At 31.9% G+C, this 18,153-nt stretch overlaps 11 protein-coding genes across 11 annotated transcripts, besides 1 other annotated feature; 7 read left to right on the top strand and 4 right to left on the bottom strand.

The window, feature by feature from the left end:
* Nucleotides 1-198: 198 nt before the first annotated feature.
* TVAGG3_0548190 (uncharacterized protein) lies at nucleotides 199-1,775 on the top strand (the record flags this gene model as incomplete). Its single annotated transcript, XM_001315370.1, has 1 exon — nucleotides 408-1,775. The coding sequence occupies one exon, from the start codon at nucleotides 408-410 to the stop codon at nucleotides 1,773-1,775; it is 1,368 nt and encodes a 455-aa protein (XP_001315405.1).
* Nucleotides 1,776-2,358: 583 nt separating this feature from the next.
* Nucleotides 2,359-3,424, bottom strand: TVAGG3_0548180 (uncharacterized protein; the record flags this gene model as incomplete). The annotated part of the gene is made up of 1 exon (XM_001315369.1): nucleotides 2,646-3,392. The coding sequence occupies one exon, from the start codon at nucleotides 3,390-3,392 to the stop codon at nucleotides 2,646-2,648; it is 747 nt and encodes a 248-aa protein (XP_001315404.1).
* A 325-nt stretch (nucleotides 3,425-3,749) lies between these two features.
* On the top strand, nucleotides 3,750-5,957 carry TVAGG3_0548170 (ankyrin repeat and SOCS box-containing protein 4 family; the record flags this gene model as incomplete). The annotated part of the gene is made up of 1 exon (XM_001315368.1): nucleotides 3,750-5,957. One exon carries the CDS (start codon nucleotides 3,750-3,752, stop codon nucleotides 5,955-5,957), a length of 2,208 nt encoding a protein of 735 aa, XP_001315403.1.
* Nucleotides 5,958-6,510: 553 nt separating this feature from the next.
* Nucleotides 6,511-7,131, top strand: TVAGG3_0548160 (uncharacterized protein; the record flags this gene model as incomplete). Its single annotated transcript, XM_001315367.2, has 1 exon — nucleotides 6,511-7,071. The coding sequence occupies one exon, from the start codon at nucleotides 6,511-6,513 to the stop codon at nucleotides 7,069-7,071; it is 561 nt and encodes a 186-aa protein (XP_001315402.1).
* Nucleotides 7,132-7,472: 341 nt separating this feature from the next.
* On the bottom strand, nucleotides 7,473-8,174 carry TVAGG3_0548150 (ubiquitin-like family; the record flags this gene model as incomplete). Its single annotated transcript, XM_001315366.1, has 1 exon — nucleotides 7,473-8,174. The coding sequence occupies one exon, from the start codon at nucleotides 8,172-8,174 to the stop codon at nucleotides 7,473-7,475; it is 702 nt and encodes a 233-aa protein (XP_001315401.1).
* A 190-nt stretch (nucleotides 8,175-8,364) lies between these two features.
* Nucleotides 8,365-18,153: part of a mobile genetic element that runs on past the window's edge.
* Nucleotides 9,862-10,137, top strand: TVAGG3_0548140 (uncharacterized protein; the record flags this gene model as incomplete). The annotated part of the gene is made up of 1 exon (XM_001315365.2): nucleotides 9,862-10,137. The coding sequence occupies one exon, from the start codon at nucleotides 9,862-9,864 to the stop codon at nucleotides 10,135-10,137; it is 276 nt and encodes a 91-aa protein (XP_001315400.2).
* TVAGG3_0548130 (serine threonine-protein phosphatase family) lies at nucleotides 10,156-10,398 on the top strand (the record flags this gene model as incomplete). The annotated part of the gene is made up of 1 exon (XM_051238086.1): nucleotides 10,156-10,398. The coding sequence occupies one exon, from the start codon at nucleotides 10,156-10,158 to the stop codon at nucleotides 10,396-10,398; it is 243 nt and encodes an 80-aa protein (XP_051095910.1).
* On the bottom strand, nucleotides 10,999-11,251 carry TVAGG3_0548120 (uncharacterized protein; the record flags this gene model as incomplete). The annotated part of the gene is made up of 1 exon (XM_051238085.1): nucleotides 10,999-11,251. A coding segment is annotated over one exon (253 nt), but the record flags the coding sequence as incomplete, so codon positions are not given.
* TVAGG3_0548110 (phage tail repeat-like family) lies at nucleotides 11,420-12,376 on the top strand (the record flags this gene model as incomplete). The annotated part of the gene is made up of 1 exon (XM_051238084.1): nucleotides 11,420-12,376. A coding segment is annotated over one exon (957 nt), but the record flags the coding sequence as incomplete, so codon positions are not given.
* TVAGG3_0548100 (uncharacterized protein) lies at nucleotides 12,934-13,341 on the bottom strand (the record flags this gene model as incomplete). Its single annotated transcript, XM_051238083.1, has 1 exon — nucleotides 12,934-13,341. The coding sequence occupies one exon, from the start codon at nucleotides 13,339-13,341 to the stop codon at nucleotides 12,934-12,936; it is 408 nt and encodes a 135-aa protein (XP_051095907.1).
* On the top strand, nucleotides 14,331-14,486 carry TVAGG3_0548090 (uncharacterized protein; the record flags this gene model as incomplete). Its single annotated transcript, XM_051238082.1, has 1 exon — nucleotides 14,331-14,486. The coding sequence occupies one exon, from the start codon at nucleotides 14,331-14,333 to the stop codon at nucleotides 14,484-14,486; it is 156 nt and encodes a 51-aa protein (XP_051095906.1).

Here is an 18,153-nt window from a genome sequence, read left to right as displayed (position 1 = left end):
ATTTTAAATTTTTCATTTAAATTTGCCATATCAAGAGTAATTGATATACAAACTTATAAAATTAATGCGAAAGTAAGAAATATTAATTGTACATAAATAGTTAATTTAAATGCCAAGCTTTGTTGGCGAAAAAAATTCCAAAAAAATTTTGAAAATCAAAAAATGAAATTATTTTCCAAGGTAATTTTGCTGGAATTTTAAAAATCAAATATTTTTTGGAAATTTCAAAACTATCAAACAATAATAAAAATCATTCTAAATACATTTTACCATAAAATATTCCTTCGATTTTATCTTTTAGCAAAAAACAATTAAAATCTCTTTCATTTCTTGAATACATAGTGAATTTTCAGATATATTTTTTCCTATTATTCCATTTCAAATTGGTATTGAATTCATTTTTTGAAATGGATGTAAATCAAATGTTACGCAAGGATCAAGACATCGAAGAAAAACGAAAATCAACACAGACATTTTCAAAAATACCAAATGATATACTAATGTTTCGAGCACCTAATAGTAATCAAAAGATAATCGATTTAATTCATACATTTATCCCAGAAAACATAAATAGAGCATTAGAAATGGGATACATGTGCGTAACAATGCAACCAAACCTGTTTTGCGAGATCGATTACCCTGATGAAACTTTTCTTTCAGTTTTATATAACATTTTAGAAGGGAAAATAGACTCATACTCAAAGAAAGATCCATTTTCATCAATGGCAGCTTCATTTTTATATAATTTGTTCGGTTTTTACAAAGATTTATTTGATATTGAATTCGAAAAGCATCAAAACCTTTTAGAATTATTACTTGAAAAGACAAATACAAGCGAATCATACAAAAGACTTCATTATTTCCTTTGCCAACATGAAGAACAAATTGAAAACGTAATTGAGTTAGGAATTCCCAACAAAGCATATCTAGCATTAGATAATCAATCTACATATCAATATTCATTACAAGTTTTACAGTTAATACGAGAACATTTAGATCAGGACACGTTAATCGAAATATTTAATAAAGTTGTTCAATCAATAGACTCTCTTACTGATACATTATTCTATACTTTAGAGTTTATTCGATCATTGATGCCTGCATTCGCCGAATTATTGTTTTCTCGTCAAGAATTTCAACAAATGATACAAATTATTCCAGAAATGAACTTATTCCAACTCAAAAATGCATGTGAATTGATTGATGTTCTCGTTGCATCAGATACAGTTAATTATTTTTATAATAATAATATAATTGAAGTTCTTACTCAAGTTGTAGCTACAAACATGGAGAAAACACCAACATCCATTTCTTTTCGTATATTAGCTAACGTAATTTCATTACACAAAACAGCATTCAATTTGGCTGTTGTTCCTCCTTTGGGAAACGTTTTACTCGACTTAGAAAACTATTCTCAGTTTTTACAAACATCGGCTTCTCGAGTTATCGTTGCTCTTCTTGAAAAAAGAGATAATTCTTCAGTTATTTCATTTTTCAACAGCAATGATGTTAATTTCTTTAGTATAATGGCTGATGTTCTTTATCGCGACTTCTGTGAAGAAACATTTTTGGTTATTCAGATGTTTTTTGATTTAGTTTCTGAAATAAAGCTTGGCAAATCAGCTTTTTCAGAAAAACTGCTTCCTATTCTGAATTCAAGTGAATTCAATGAGTCTTTGGAATCAATTTCTCAATCATTTGATAAAGAATCCGAAACTCAACAAAATGCATCAGTATTAGCTGAACAACTACTGGATTCCATCAATGGACTCTAAAATTGTTCATTATTTTTGTTTTTTATAAAAATTATTTGTTATTTTGTATTCTTTTAAATTGAAACAAAGGTTTTAAATCACGAATACCATTGCTCATATCAGTATCTCATTACTTTTAACTATTAATTCAAAAAGACAAAATTTAAAATATTTTACTCAGCTGTAGAAGAATTCAAATGGAAATATACCTTTTCCGGCCATATCTAAGTAGATAAGTAAAAGAGAACAGACGAAAAATTAAATCAAAGACAAAAATTAGTTTTTGTAATAATAAATCGAAAAAAAGTTAACGATGATCAATAAGGTCGCCATTATGAAATCAAATAATGCGTAATAAGACGAAAAATAGACTATTGAAGATAAAAAAATTTCAAATTCTCTTGAAAAAATAATTAATTATTGGATAGGCTGTCTGACATCCTGTAACAAAGCAGCATGCCGTTTACCTACCCATTTATTGGTTGGTTTTTGCAAGTTACTGGCAACGTAGCATGTAACAAACGGAACCACCATTAATGGCCGAACGATTATTTTCTTCTCAATCTAACAGGAGGCCATTTATGTGATCATTGATGATTTGAGAGATTTTAATAATGTAATAACATCCTACACTTCATAAGTGAGCTAGTGTTTAAGTTTAATCATTATAAACATACGTTATAAATTTTATTCAAACAAAATAACAAACATTATATACGCTAATCATCTTGAATTCTCACAGGTATCTCATTATTTCTTTAAAATTTTCTGAAAGCACTATCTTGAGCATCTTTGCAAATGACATTTGCAATAAATAATTATACATCCCAACTCTAAAGCTCCAAAATTCGAAACAAAACAAACCAATGCCAACCATTTTCATGGAAGCTGTTACACTTTGAATTTTTTGTATTCTTTGTATAATTCGGCGTATCCTTTGTAAAGTTCAAAGATTTCTCCGTCATACATATTAAAACGCTTTGTAACAACAGCATTTTCTGATAAAAATGTAATTCTATTTGTGATGTATCTGATACAATCACGTGCCTTAAAAATATGTTGTACATTTTTGAATTGTTTCTTTGTGGAAATTTTTTTGAAATTTTTGGGACAGCTCTGAAGTTCTTCTATAATCGGTTCTACAAAATCTGGTATTTGAATCTTTGAAAAATCAATAATATCTAATTTAGTGCGAATATTATCATTAATATTGATTGGCTCTATTCTTATAATATCTCTTAAGAGTATCTGATAGTCATTAAGAGTGTCTGTAGCAAGATAAGAATTTTCTTTGATTTCTTGTTTGCAACGAAGTGAGTATTTAACATTCCCAGAAAGTTCAGGAAAAGCAGCTTCCATATTGAATAATAATTCTTTCAACTCGCGATTTTTCTTTTTTGCATTTTGAACGTCTGTTTGGATTCGATTGACATAATTGATAATATCATTTCCGACAACTTGTGCTTGATCACATCGCATTTCTCTTTCTGAAATTCTCATGATATTTTCAAATCCATGCTTTTCAAAATGATCTTTTTCCTTTAAAAGTTGTTCCCTTTCTTTTTCTAAATCTCTGATGCGCTGCTGTAGCGCAGCAATTGCTGAAATCGCGGCTTCAGATGCTTTTGGCTCTAACATTAGTTTTACTGTACGTTAAATTTACATTTTCACGATTCTTTTAGTTATGATTTTTGAGAAATACACATTAATTTCCCATAGATGTAATGCTCAAGATCAAATCTCACTCATTAAGCGTGTTTTAAACCTTTTTGCTTTGTGACTAGCTCCATTTTTGATTGAATTTACTAAAATTCTAATTGAGTTGTTTGTTTTATTTCTTATGATGAGCATAAAGTTCTTTATGGACTGGTAATTGATCTTCATCGCAAATCTCACGTAATGAGAGAGGATTGTCAAATGTTGTGAGATGTATATGCAAATGTAAAGATATTTTTCATATTGTACAGTGAAAATATATGACATTTAAATTTTTTAATGTCTGATCAAGACATTCACCCAAATAAATATGATGAATTTCGTAGTATCCATAAATACTACATCGATTCATATACTGCGTTGTATCAGCTGAAAACGGAAAACGAAGAAGATTTAAACACGATCTACAAAATGATCAAAACAGAATTGATTAATTCAAACAACTATTTGTCAAAAAGCATTGTAAGAGATATTTTAAAAATCATTTCGTATAATAATCGCTATGCAAAGTCATATTTATATCTTGCTAAACGAATAACTGATGAATATCATGTAACAGAGGTCAACAAAATTCCAACCATTTCCAGCTACCTGTTTTATAAAGAATATGGAATTACTTTATACAAATCTAATAATTTCAAAGAATTTCAAAATGAAGATCTCAACATTCATTCAGAAAATAGTATTTTCACAGCAATTATGTATAATGACAAAGAAAGATTCATACAATTCATTGAAAGCGATGATTTTGATAAAGATAAAACACTTTACAGCCATTTTTATCCAAATTCTGATGAAATATTAACATTACTTGAATTATGTTGTTACCATGGAGCAATTGATTGTTTCAAGTTATTAAGAACGAAATTTAACTCAAAAATAACTGAAACATGTCTTCGATTATCATTTTTAGGACGAAATCCAGAGGTCATGAGTGAATGTTTGAAATATCAAAAGCCAGATGAAGAATGCATGAAATATGCAATTATTTCACACAACATCGATTTTGTTACATTCTTGAAGAATGAGTACAATATAGAGATTAATTTAGATTATTGCGGACAATATAAAAATCTTGAATCATTTTTGGTTTATTTCGATCAAAAGAATGATGATAATAAATGTTTTGTTAATTCAACGATGTTTGATATTCCATCCCTTAGCGAATATTTCCTTAATCATGGTGCAAATATCAATGGAAAAGATTTGTTTGGAAAAACGGCTCTGCATTACACGGCAGTCAATAATAGTATAGAAACAGCCAAACTTCTTCTTTCACGCGATATAAAAATCAATGAAAAAGATAATTATGGAAAAACCGCTCTTCATTATGCTGCAGAAAATAATAGTAAAGAAACAGCTGAACTTCTTGTTTCTCATGGTACAAATATCAATGAAAAAGATAAAAGCGGGAAAATCGCTCTTCATGAGGCAGCAATAAACAATAATAAAGAAATAGCCGAATTTCTTCTTTCGCATGGCGCAAAAATTAATGAAACAGATGATTCTAAAAAAACCGCGCTTCATTATGCAGCAGAAAATAATAATAATGAAACAGCCGAACTTCTTGTTTCACGCAAAGCAAAAATCAATGAAAAAGATAAAAACGCAAAAACTCCCCTTCATTATGCATCATATAATAATAATATAGAAATGGCCAAACTTCTTCTTTCTCATGGAGCCAAAACCAATGAAAAAGATAAAAGTGGACAAATACCTCTTCATAATGCTGCAAATTTTTATTATAAAGAAATGATAGAACTTCTTCTTTCACACAAAGCAAAAGTCAATCAAAAAGATGAGCTTGGTTTCTCTCCTCTTCAATATGCAGTATATGGTACTAAAACAGAAACAACGGAACTTCTTCTTTCACATGGTGCAAAAGTCAATCAAAAAGATAACCATGGAAGTACCGCCCTTCATGCAATTGTACGAAGAAATAATGTTGCAGAAGTTAAAGTTCTTCTTTCACATGGTGCAAAAATCAACGAACAAAATGATGAAGGGAAAACTGCTCTGCATTATGCTGCACAATACGGCACTACGGAAACTTGCGAAATTCTTATTTCACACGGTGCAAAAATCAATGAAAAAGATAAAAATGGAAGAACCGCACTTCATATTGCAGCAGAATACAATAACAAAGAAATAGTAGAACTTCTTGTATCACATGGTGCAAATATCAATGAAAAAGATAAATTTAAAAATTCTGCTCTGCACTATGCTGCACAATACGGCACTACGGAGATTTGCGAAATTCTTATTTCACACGGTGCAAATATCAACGAAAAAGATAAAAATGGAAGAACCGCACTTCATAATGCAGCATTGCATAATAGCAAAGAAATAGTAGAACTTCTTGTATCACTTGGTGCAAATATCAACGAAAAAGATATATATGGAAACACTGCTTTAAGCATTATAAGCGGAATGAACTATGAGGAAATAGCAAATTTTCTTATTTCAAATGGTGCAAGATACAATTAATTAAACAAGACTGTCATGTAGAATTTAATATTGGCAAAGGTTGATGAACAGGTCAGCTTATTTTTTTTATAAATATTTTTAATAATAAAGACTCTTACTTCCAGACTGTATTTGTAATTACTTAGAAATGTTTGACGGATTTTCAATGAGTAAAAGTTTGAGACATATCGATTATAAAGGAAGGATAAAATGTAAATATCACAAAATATTAATGTCACTTTTTTAATTTTGTAAGTCATCTTAAGATTTATCGTTTTGGATTTTTGAAGCCGTAAAAAGGGTAACACACTCTAAATTACTATCATTTTTCATCTTTTTAAATGAAAATTATGAAGACAATTTCCAAGGTATTAATTAAAAATTTTGATTGAATCAAATGGAATATTATTTTGATATCATCTTTGTCTTTTTATTTCAACATTCAAATATTGAATGCAAACAAAATTTGAAATAAAAAATTTTTATACGAATTTATCTACAATGGATATAAAAGTATTTTGTATATTTTTTCCAATTTTTACCAATTCGATCAAAATTTTTAAAAGTGACATAAATGATTTTTGCATTAACTCTTCTCTGTGCATCAATCCCAGGCGGTTGGCAGCAGGTTGGCTACGATACAGAGTATGTCAGAAAAGTAATCCCATATATCAACAAAAACTTTAGATTAATCCTTCCAGAGTACAAGAATCAAAATTCCCTTTGCGTTTTCCAAAGTGCTGAAGTTCAAGTAGTAAACGGATACAACATCCATCTAACACACAAATTAGGCAGGGATATTGTTGAATTTACCTTACATGTCTCAATCACCAACGAAATTTCATTAACAGACTTCAAGCACACTCCAGATACAAATAATTTGGGAATGATTGGAGCTTGGGAAATTCAAAAGCCAGATTATGAACCTGAAGAGGTTTACAGATTCATTAAATATTACATTATGATCAAAGGAGTCAACACTATGCCAGAAAAGACACTCTTTGTTAGAACTAAAGTCGTTCAAGGACTCCATATCCACATAGTTTATAATGATAACTTAGGAAAGACTCATTCAATAGTAATGGAGCGCGATTTATCGGATAACATCAACGTTATTTCCAACGATTCATTCTAAAAAGGCTTTTTCCTTATTTTGTTTTATTTTTTATTAATAAATGAAAAAATTATAAAATCATATCTCTCTTTTTTTTGTTTTTCTTCAAAAGAGTGACATTGTTTTAAGGATTACTTTGGATTGGATTTGTTTATTTCATGTATTTTTCTTTTATTATGGAATTTTGAAAAAATTCTTTGGAATATAACAATAAAGAAAATTAAAAACACGTTTATTTAAAGTTTCTTATTCGCAGATGCATTTTTTTCAATTATTATAATGCAAATTTTCGAAATAAGAAAAAAGAACTCAATCAAATCTAGTTCTAGTAAATTTATCGATCAATATACTCTATATACATATCAAATATCCTAAATTTTTGAAAACAATTAATATTATTTCGGTTTTCAGTCATTTGGACATTATTTTTCGCCAAACAATTCAGCCAAAGCCTGTTCTTTGTTGAAATCCACTTCCTTCAGCTTTGCCAATACGACTGGTTTTTCAAGTTGTTGGCAAGAAGAATAAACGGAGTTAAATATATCTTGCTGGACCTTGTTTAAGCTCTCCAGTTCAATGTCGAAGTCAGAAACAGGAGGTAAATGTTCTTCTATATTATAATCTAAAAGTGTAAGCATAATTGATAAAATATCATTTGGATCTATTCCAGGACAGATCGTATGATCACAATCATAGCATACAAATTCGTATAAATTGGCAGGATTTTGAAGTAATTGACTTACTTGACCCATTTCGGGCAAATTTGCCCAAATTTCAGTATTGTTGTATAACTGTTGCAATTGTGAAATTTTAATGAATTCTTTAATATTATTTTCTGCATTTATTATCGATTCTTTTTTAAGTCTTGCTTCCTCTTCTTCTTTCTGAACTTTATCGAGTGATTTTATGAATACAACCAACTTTGCTCCATTAGGAACATGTTTAAATGTATTGGTTTCTGACAAAAAATTGCCTAAATAAATAAAAGCGTATTTACCATCTTCAAAATGATGTTGCTCAATGAGAATCTTCTTTGCATCTTCGGCTGTAGAATCTTTCGATATTTCTATTGTTACAATATCTTTATGAGGGACAATAACTGAAACTTTGATAATCTTGCTCATAAATAAAAAAGTGACATTCTCGATATCATTCAGTGTAAAGATCAAATCATTAACTTGCTAGATATTTGATTTATACCAAGCAAGATACCAGAATCAGAGTCAAATTTATGTTGTATATTTTCAACCTGACTCATGAAATTTTGAATTTCGAAGTTTTATTTTTCAAAATCAATCCTTTTATCGTCGATATAAAAAAAAAAAAAAAAAAAAAAAAAAAAAAGGTAGTGGGGCTTCCAGGCACTTCGTGCCTTCTAGCCCTGAGGATGAATGAGTATAATGAAGTTTTTTTTTCTTGGGGTGAGCTTCCAGGCACTTCGTGCCTTCTAGCCCACATAAATGAAGTTTTTATTCGGAGGTCTTCCAGGAGCTTTTCACAAATTATATATGTTTTCATGTTTTGTCAAGACTTCTTCATCGTAAATGTTTTGTCAAGACTTCTTCATCGTAAATGTTTTGTCAAGACTTCTTCGTAAATGTTTTGTCAAGACTTCTTCATCGTAAATGTTTTGTCAAGACTTCTTCGTAATGAGCGTAAATGACCCAAAAATAATGTTTATGTTAGAATGTTAGATCTAACACGTTTTCTAACATGTTTTCTAACATCGTAGAAAACTCATGATTTCATCGTAAATGTTTTGTCAAGACTTCTTCGTAATGAGCGTAAATGACCCAAAAATAATGTTTATGTTAGAATGTTAGATCTAACACGTTTTCTAACATGTTTTCTAACATCGTAGAAAACTCATGATTTCTTCGTAAATGTTTTGTCAAGACTTCTTCATCGTAAATGTTTTGTCAAGACTTCTTCGTAATGAGCGTAAATGACCCAAAAATAATGTTTATGTTAGAATGTTAGATCTAACACGTTTTCTAACATGTTTTCTAACCTCATGAATTTTCATGAACTTTCTTTACAAAGTCTTTACGATGAAGAACTTTACAAAGTCTCAACAAAACATTGACAAGAAAGTTCATGAGAAAGACTTTACAAAGTCTTTACGATGAAGAACTTTACGAAGAAATCTCAACAAAGTCTTTACGAAGAAGTCTTGACAAAACATTTACGATGAAATCATGAAAATTCAAGAGGGTAGAAAACATGTTAGAAAACATGTTAGATCTAACATTCTAACATAAACATTATTTTTATTGAATTCCGTATGAAATTTCATGAGTTTTGTATGTTTTAGACCATGTTAGAAAACATGTTAGAAAACATGTTAGATCTAACATTCTAACATAAACATTATTTTTATTGAATTCCGTATGAAATTTCATGAGTTTTGTATGTTTTAGACCATGTTAGAAAACATGTTAGAAAACATGTTAGATCTAACATTCTAACATAAACATTATTTTTGGGTCATTTACACTCATTACGATGAAGAAGTCTTAACAAAGTCTTTACGAAGAAATCTCAATAAAGAAATTTTATTGGTAAGTAAATGTGGTTTGAAATAGGACTACTTGTTTTAGGTTTTTTCCATTGTGTCATTTACTTATTTGACGTGGCAGAAAGATATAGAGAATATGAAGATGAACCAATACCTGCAAATGTTCAGCATATGTACTCGTAAGAGATATTTTTATCTAATATTAAATGGACGCACAGAACTTAGCGAATGCACAGCAACCTGGACAACCAAACCCAGAGAATATTCCAAATGAAGTTAGAATACAAACTGCAATGGCAAACTATGGTCAAGTGCCAACAGATGTACAAATGCAAACTGCCATGTCAAATGACGCTGCGTTAGGTTTGCCACCATGGTATGCAAATATGAGATGGAAAGAGTTTTATACAAACCCTGAAGTGGGATATAAACAACTTTATGCAGATGACGCGAACACAGGAGTTGACCCAGAATATGTTTTCTACCAGAGGAGAAACAGAATGTATGAGCTCCAGTTAAAGAACGCTATGGAACTCAACAGGAAACGTAAGAGACTAGGCGGACATTAGATTTTTACATATAGTAAAATGGGTTTCTTCAGTAGTATTGGAAACTTCTTCAGAAGAGTTGGAAGAGGTATATGGAATGGAATAAAAACCGTAGGAAGAGGAATTTGGAACGGAGTCAAAAATATTGGTAAAAGAGTAGGTCAGTTTGTTGGTATTATACCTAAAGACCCTGAACCAGAAGAACAAGCTCCTGTTATACAACAGCCTGAACCTGCACCACAGTCTAGTTGGCAACCAAATCCAACACCTCAACCGTATTAAAAAATTATATTTTTACCGTTCGATAGTAGTTGTATATGAAACTAAGTTCTAAGTAAAACGCATGGTATAATGGAACTATTCTCTTTCTTCCATCTGTTGTAAACCATACTTGAAAGTCTGAAATACTTCCACTCGGCGGTTCATATAACTTTGTAGGTTTTTCGTAAAAGTCATTTGCCAAGCATAAAAAAGAGTTTTGTGCACCAGAAAATGAAGCATGAACTATAATAGCGTCTGAGTCGAAAACATCTTTAAATAAATATGGTTCATCTCTTGCATATCGACTGTAAATATTTGCTAAAGGAAGTTCGACTTTCTGATTTAACATTCTTTGCAAATAATACCATGACATTGCAGTGAATTCTGTATATATTTGTTCGTCTTTCTTTGGATTGTCTTCGTAGATTTGAAATGACACTTGTGAATTTTGTTTGTCATATACAATTCTCACATAAAGTGTGCTCTCGGTATTTGCATATTCATCAGCATATTTTGCATAACATGAATTTATTTTATCTTCTATATTTTTAACGCAGTCTGTAGAGAAGATGAAAGGTCAACTTGTATTAGCTCAATTTCTTCCCACATTTTTTCGTTTCCCTTCAGATATATAATCTATATGAAACCTTACAATAAATGGAAAACTTTTATCTTCTACAGACACAAACTTCATTCTACGAAAGCCAATAGCTTTTGTGACAGATGGGTCTCTTAGCCATCTTAATGGGTAGTCAAAACGATAGCCTTCATGCTTTACGGTCTCTGTCTCAAACTTTTGACCGACATTAGTAAAAAGTTCATCTAATGGTTTAGTTGTAGCAACTCTTGAATTTTCTTTTTCTATTGGAAGCATATTTTATCTAGAATAAAAATGTCGAAAGAAACAGCGTCTATGAGAGAAATACAACACAACCGACAACTCATTATACAAGCTCTAAATAAGAACACAACAAACTTTTCAAACTATTCTAAGATATCTGAGTCATTGAAAGAAGGAAACTTAAAACTGACATTAAACCCAATGACAGATGAGTTTCTGTTTCAAGACAATAAGAACCATACTGTCTGTATAAATCCAACAAAAGGAACTTTAAACGAGAAACCTATATCTGAACTTCTTTTGAAAACAGATGTTGACAACAAAGCTGACAAAGAATATGTAGACGATGCAATAGCAAAAGAAGAAGAAAGAGCTAACAATGCTTATGCAACAAAAGAACATACTCATCCTGAACTAGCAGACAAAACATATGTTGACAATAAAATGTCAAGTGAAGTGACAAGAGCTGAAAACGAATATTCTAAAAAGACTCATACACATACTATATCTGAAATAACAAACTTACAAGAAACCTTAAACAGGAAAAGTGACGTTGGACATACACATACCATTGCAAATATTACAAACTTACAAGAAACCTTAAACAGGAAAAGTGACGTTGGACATACACATACATCTTCTGAAATAACAGACTTAAACGTTAGCCTTGAAAATAAAGCAGATAAAACATATGTCAATGAAATATACCAAAGTTTAGTTGGAACAAAAAATATTGAAACTATTGTTGGTGACTTTTCTGTCAATGAAGAAAACAAATATTTTAGATGGGAGTTTGTACACTCCTTAAAAAATGGTACACGGTATAAACTCATTCCGAAAAATAACAATGAAATGTATGTAAGCTATAAAAAGAACGATGGTACACAAGTTAAAGTTCCATTAGACAACAACTGCTACTTAAACTTATATGGAGACGAACAAAAGAAATATTTAAGAGTTTATGAAATGGCAGATATGACATTGCCTGACCCAGCTCCAGCACCATACTATTATGACTATGGAGATGACAACAGAACACCACATGTAGATGAACAAAAGCTAACATTATATTTAGATTTTTATAGATATAAAAGATATAATGCAATAGAAAAAACGAGAATAGTATACTATTATGAAGATGACAGAAATAAATATTATAGTCAAGATTTTACCTACCCTGAAACATAAGATTATATTATAAAAAATATTCTGACTTAAACCAGAAGAAACCTGAAATAGTTGCACTATATTTTAAGTTCAAAAGAGACAATCCTATAATATCTCATATGTTTGATTTAATGAACCAGTAGGTTCTATTTATACATCTATGGAAGCAAGAGGTCCTCAAGTAATGTTTGGTGTTGGTGCATGGGAACAAATAGTCGACAGGTTTTTGTATTGTGCAAACTCTTCAAAGGAAACAGGTGGAAGTAAAACGATTTCAGGTGAAAACTTACCTGCGCACAGTCACTACATAGATTTAAGTACATCTCAAGCAGGTTGGCATAAGCATAGATATTGGGATTGGACAGGAATGACAAAAGGTAAAGGATATGATGTTAAAGACGACGTTAAGTTTGCTATAAATGTTACTGGAGTGACACTCAGGGAGAAGGAAACCATACACATTTCGTTTCAGGATATACGCAAACAACGGGACAAAGTAAAGAATATATGCCACCTTACATGACAGTTTACGCATGGTATAGAATTGCTTAGTCGTCATTTTCAACTTCTTTAGCATATTCGTCAGGAGTTGTCTTATATTTGTTAGGAACTGTCTTTGAAAGTATACCACCTTGAACTTTGACAAGTTTGAAACGAGGTCTGACAATAGTAGTTTTATCTTCTGCTTGCAGTGTGTACATTTTGCCATGTTTGCCTAAAACTTCATAATATTCTCTTGTATACTTTCTTCTATTTTTACGAACACGAATGCGAGTACCTGTCGAGTTCCCATTGTTGTCATAGTCAATAGTATTTTCATATGGGTCGCGTTTAGGTATTTCTATTTTTACTTTGTCACCTTTCTTAAGTTTGAAGCCTGGCATTCTTTCTTGTTTGTCTCTTTTGACTAAACTATTAAATATATAGTCTTTCTCTAAGTCGGGGTTGTTTTTCATTTCTTCGGGGAGTGGTTTCCCAAACCTTTTTGTTTACGGCTATTGTAAATATTTAAAACTTGTCTCATCTTTGCCATGGAGAAGTGTCTATATTTGTCGTCATATGACATTTCATCTACCTCACCACCTTGTGGTTGATTTAAGTCTCTTAAGATTTTTATACAACTGTCAATGACACCAAGAGCAGAATGGTTTTGGTCGACAATGAAATATTGGTTTACATTTTTTGAACGCAGATAGTTTTTAATATCGTCTGATTTGAAAGAACTTTCACAGTCAGATGTCAGTTTTGTTGGATGGTATTTGTCAACGAATATTGTCAAAGCAGTTTTCACATCTAAAATATTTTTGGACCATAATGGTATGGCTTCACAGTATCTTGTGTTTTGACCGACAAATATTAGCCAGTATGGTGGTCCGTCTTCTCTATACCTCGGAATGTTTTCCAAGATATCCATAAACCAAGCATTTGGTGTTGAACTAAAGATTTTTACCATGAGTGCTTTCTTTGTTGCCTTAGAAACATAGGGGTCCTTGTTTGGATTCGTCATTTTTTACCCTATAAGAAATGGGTTTATTTGGCGCATTAGCAGGAGTTGCATCCAGATTTTTGCCCGCAGTGGGAACACTAGCCAGAGGTGCATTTGGAATTGGAAGGAAGATTTTGAGTACATTAGGTATACTGAAAGAGAAAGCAACACCTATTATACAAACTGTACAGAAAGGTTGGGATGTAGCACGAGATGCAGCAAATCTTATTCCAAATCCTGAAACAAGAGGAAAAGTTCAAGGATGGATGGACAATGTAGGAAGAGAAGCAGGAAACTACTATAACAAAGCAAATGACTACTATAACCAAGCAGGACACTACATGGACCAAGGTGAAAGATTCTTTAACAGAGGATATAACCATGCACAACAATGGGTAAACAATAACCAACCTCAACCGCCTCAAACGTGGGGAATGTAAAATTTTTTACTGAGATGAAATGAACAATACAGCATTGAGACAAATGGGTTCAAGATGGATTTGTCGGCTTCCAGCAGTTACACAACCACGTGTTTGTCAAGTTCTTCCTATACCTCAGGAAGTTTTAGACCGACTTAAAAAACCTAAACAACCAGTTGAAAACAAAACAAACTAAAATTTTTACTGAGATGAAATGACCGAAGAAGTTGAAACGGTAGATTTGACACCAAAAAAAAGTTCAGAACCATTGTCAAAACCTGTCAAAGAACTTACAGATGAAGAGAAAAATTCAATAATAGAAAGTGCCAGGTCTGGAAATACAAACCCTAACTACAAAGTCACTTTTCATAGAAATGGAACGGCAAGTATCTCAAAAAAGAAACAGACTCTCACAAATAAAATATTGAAGTCTGAAGGAGCTTTCGAGACAACAGATGGAAAAGTTTACTTCACTGACCAACAGTTCATTATAGAACATCTCATTGACTTAGAGTCAAAATATTCTAAACTTTACAACAAACACAAAAAGTTGAAAGGAAAACAAAAAAAATGGCATATGATATTTATGAAGATGTTGACGACACAACCATACCTGCAAGTGAGGTAAAGTCAGAGGAACCGAAAAGTGACGAAAAACCGATAGAAGAAGAGAAACCAAAAACTGAAGATAAACCAAAACCAAAGTTTAGTTTCCAAACTAAACCAAGTCAACCTTCATTAGCTGGTATGGGTTGGCGTCAAAGACTTATGGTAGCTGGTGGTTATGTTAAGTAAAGGAAAAAACATTTTTCAAAAAAAATATTTTTTTATTTTATTTGAAATGTACGCTGAGTTTGTTGGAGAAGACCGTTGGGAAACTTGTTTGTTAGATGAGAAATATGAAATTCACTGTTGTGAGTCATTTGAAGTCAGAAACAAAGAGACAAAAAGAGTTTTAAGCGAATGGGAGCAAAATGACGGATATGCTAGGATGAGGATTGGTGGAAAACACTATCTTAAACATGTTGTCATTGCAACTCATTTTATACCAAACCCTAACAATTTACCTTTTGTAGACCATATAAACCGTATAAGAAACGACAATAGACTTGAAAACTTACGTTGGGTCACTTGTTCTGAAAACAATAAGAACAAAAGCAAATTTAGAGATATTGTATTCGAATTTGTCGACGAACTAGAAGATGAAGCAATTGAAATTACAGACTATGGTAAGCATACGTTTGAGTTTTACTACTATAGCGAAGAACAGGACTCTTTCTACTTTTATACCGGCGTAAACTATAGGAAATTACAAGTATGTTTTACTAAGGAAGGCTGTGCTTATGTAAACGCTAGAGATACAGATGGAAAAAACGTTAGACTATTTCTTAACAAATTCAAGAAGCTATATGGCATACCATTTTAAAACAGTATTTTTTTATTTTTATAGAAATGCCACCGCATAGAATGGATAGAAAATCTGCTAGAATAAAAGCAGAGTTACAAAGATATGGTTGGAGAGTTTCGAAGAATTTTAAATATAGGAAGGGAAGACCCATAAAAGTCTATGACAAATTGTCTGGTCTGACCTACGAAATGGACTTAAAAACAGCGCGAACCAATTATCCAAACAGACTTGAGAGGTTAGAAGAAGAGCGTCTTATGAACTTGCCTTTCGATGTTACTGAGCCTCAAGTTGAAGGACACGACGGCTTTGCCAGGTTCTACTGGAAACATAACGAACAATTGCATCCTTTGAGAAGGAAAAAAGGAAAAGGTGAAGACGCACATGCTCCCATGGAAAGAACAAGATATGCATATGAAAAGTACCGTGAAGTTAGAAGTCAAATTACATCTGGTCGAACCTTTACAGTAAACTTTGACGAAGGAAAGAACAAAGAAGGCTTCATGGGTGTACTTGCTGCCATACAAGACGGAAATAAGAAAGGATACAATCTCAGACTAACCGTAACAGATTTAGATGGTCACATTTACTATGCGCATGGCAATGTCACAACAGCCGCACAACTTCTTGACGCTTTCAAGACTACAAAGAGAGAACAAATGTTTGATTCCGACTCAGACATCCTGAATGCAATTGAAGGAATTGTAAGTGTCAAGTTCGAATGGTACCAACCTAACCCTCAAGCAGTCAGACAACATGTTTGTTAGATGAGAAATATGAAATGGCATACTATTTTAAAACAGTATATTTTTACATATATTAAATGTTTCAGGTTGAAAAACAAAGAACAAAAGTAGCAGATACAAAACCGTTAGACTATATCTTTACAAACGCTGGTAGGACTATATCAGATGAAGAAATTTCATCCGGCTCCTACCGCTTTGACTTTCCAATTCGTTGGCTTCAAAGTCCTTCAGATGCAAAGGCAATAGGATTTAGAAGAGTTTTGTTTTCAAAAAGAACTAACGCGTTTATGTTTGCAGTATATTTTCATGGTCAGTATAGAGCTTCTGACGGTCTACTAGACAAATTTGACGAAATGAGAATCTTTACGGTTCGTTCAGACGAAAGTCTTGAGAAGACTCTAAATGACTTTCAAACTCAAATAAACAAATACTACTGGGAATTTCAAGAAAAATACGATTCTTTACTAAATGGAACATACTATCTGAAACTAGAATATGACAAGATGAACTCCACAGTTTCATTTCAAAGGATTGAAAATAACCCTCCAAGAGATACACAGTTTTTATTTTGGCAAGTAGACAAACGTTCTTGGGCACAATTTCTTCGGTTACTAAACCAGAACGAACCATTACCACCTGACGGTCCGTTCTGGTTTATACGCCCACCAACAGATTTGACAGTTTATAGAAACGTGTTTGACCCTCAAAATGTTATGTGTCATGCAAGTTTCAGTTCAAGCAACAATAGTTTTTTTGTATTGGTAAGGACTTTTATGACTTTGCTTCTAAATTCTACGAACCACCTAGTAACAGTTTCTCTGACTTTCAAGTTTGGTTCACAACAAATGGTGTGCAACATATTGTTCCATTGTACTACGACTTTTATCTCGAATTGTCTTTCATATATAACTACGGAGAAGTGCTGAAAAAGTATTGAAAAATGAGTTTTGGTTGAAAAAAGAGGTGGAGCCAAAAGTGGCTCGACCTCAAAACAAGCATTTTGTGAAGAATATAGCAACCGTCGGAAAACAGCGGGTTGCTTTTTATACAAAATTCAACAGGTGAATTTTCATGAAATTCCTTAAGATAGAAAAAATAAAGTTAGTTTTATTAAAATATTTTTTTTTATTTTGTATGTAAGAACAGGATATGTTAAACATTGAGTTTGAAACAGTTAAAAAGATAGACAATGACACCAAAGTGGTTAGAATAGGTGATTTAAACGTAAGATACTCAAAGAAATACAACAAATATTCTTTGTCAGACATTATATCTCCATCTGGAAAGAAAACATGGCATTGGGTTGGAATTGCTTCAACTCAGAAAATTTTGACAAGAAATCCTGAGCTTATGATATCGGTAAGATTCTATGGAACTACAGCATATCTCATTGACAAAAGTCTTATACCGATAGTTTTGTTATGGATTGACCCAGTTGTTGGATATAATTTCATAACATATGGTTCATTCGATACGGAACGTTGCAGTGAGGGCTTACTTTACATCGTTCAGAAACCGAAGGACTTCAATACAAAGAGATATAAGATAGGAAGAACATATAATATAACTCAAAGATATGACAGTACAGTCAATAGAGTTAAGGTTGTGTTTGTTAACGATATGAGAGCTGCTGAAACAGAACTACTTGAAAAGTTTGAGAAGATGTATGGTGCTCCCACGAAAGGTAAAGAAACGTTTGAAGTAGATGAGAT

The sequence above is a fragment of the Trichomonas vaginalis genome, chromosome II (assembly GCF_026262505.1).
Source record: "Trichomonas vaginalis G3 chromosome II, whole genome shotgun sequence".
Taxonomy (NCBI): Eukaryota; Parabasalia; order Trichomonadida; family Trichomonadidae; genus Trichomonas; species Trichomonas vaginalis.
Note: the sequence above shows the minus strand (reverse complement) of the source record. Positions and strands in the feature narration are given on the sequence as shown.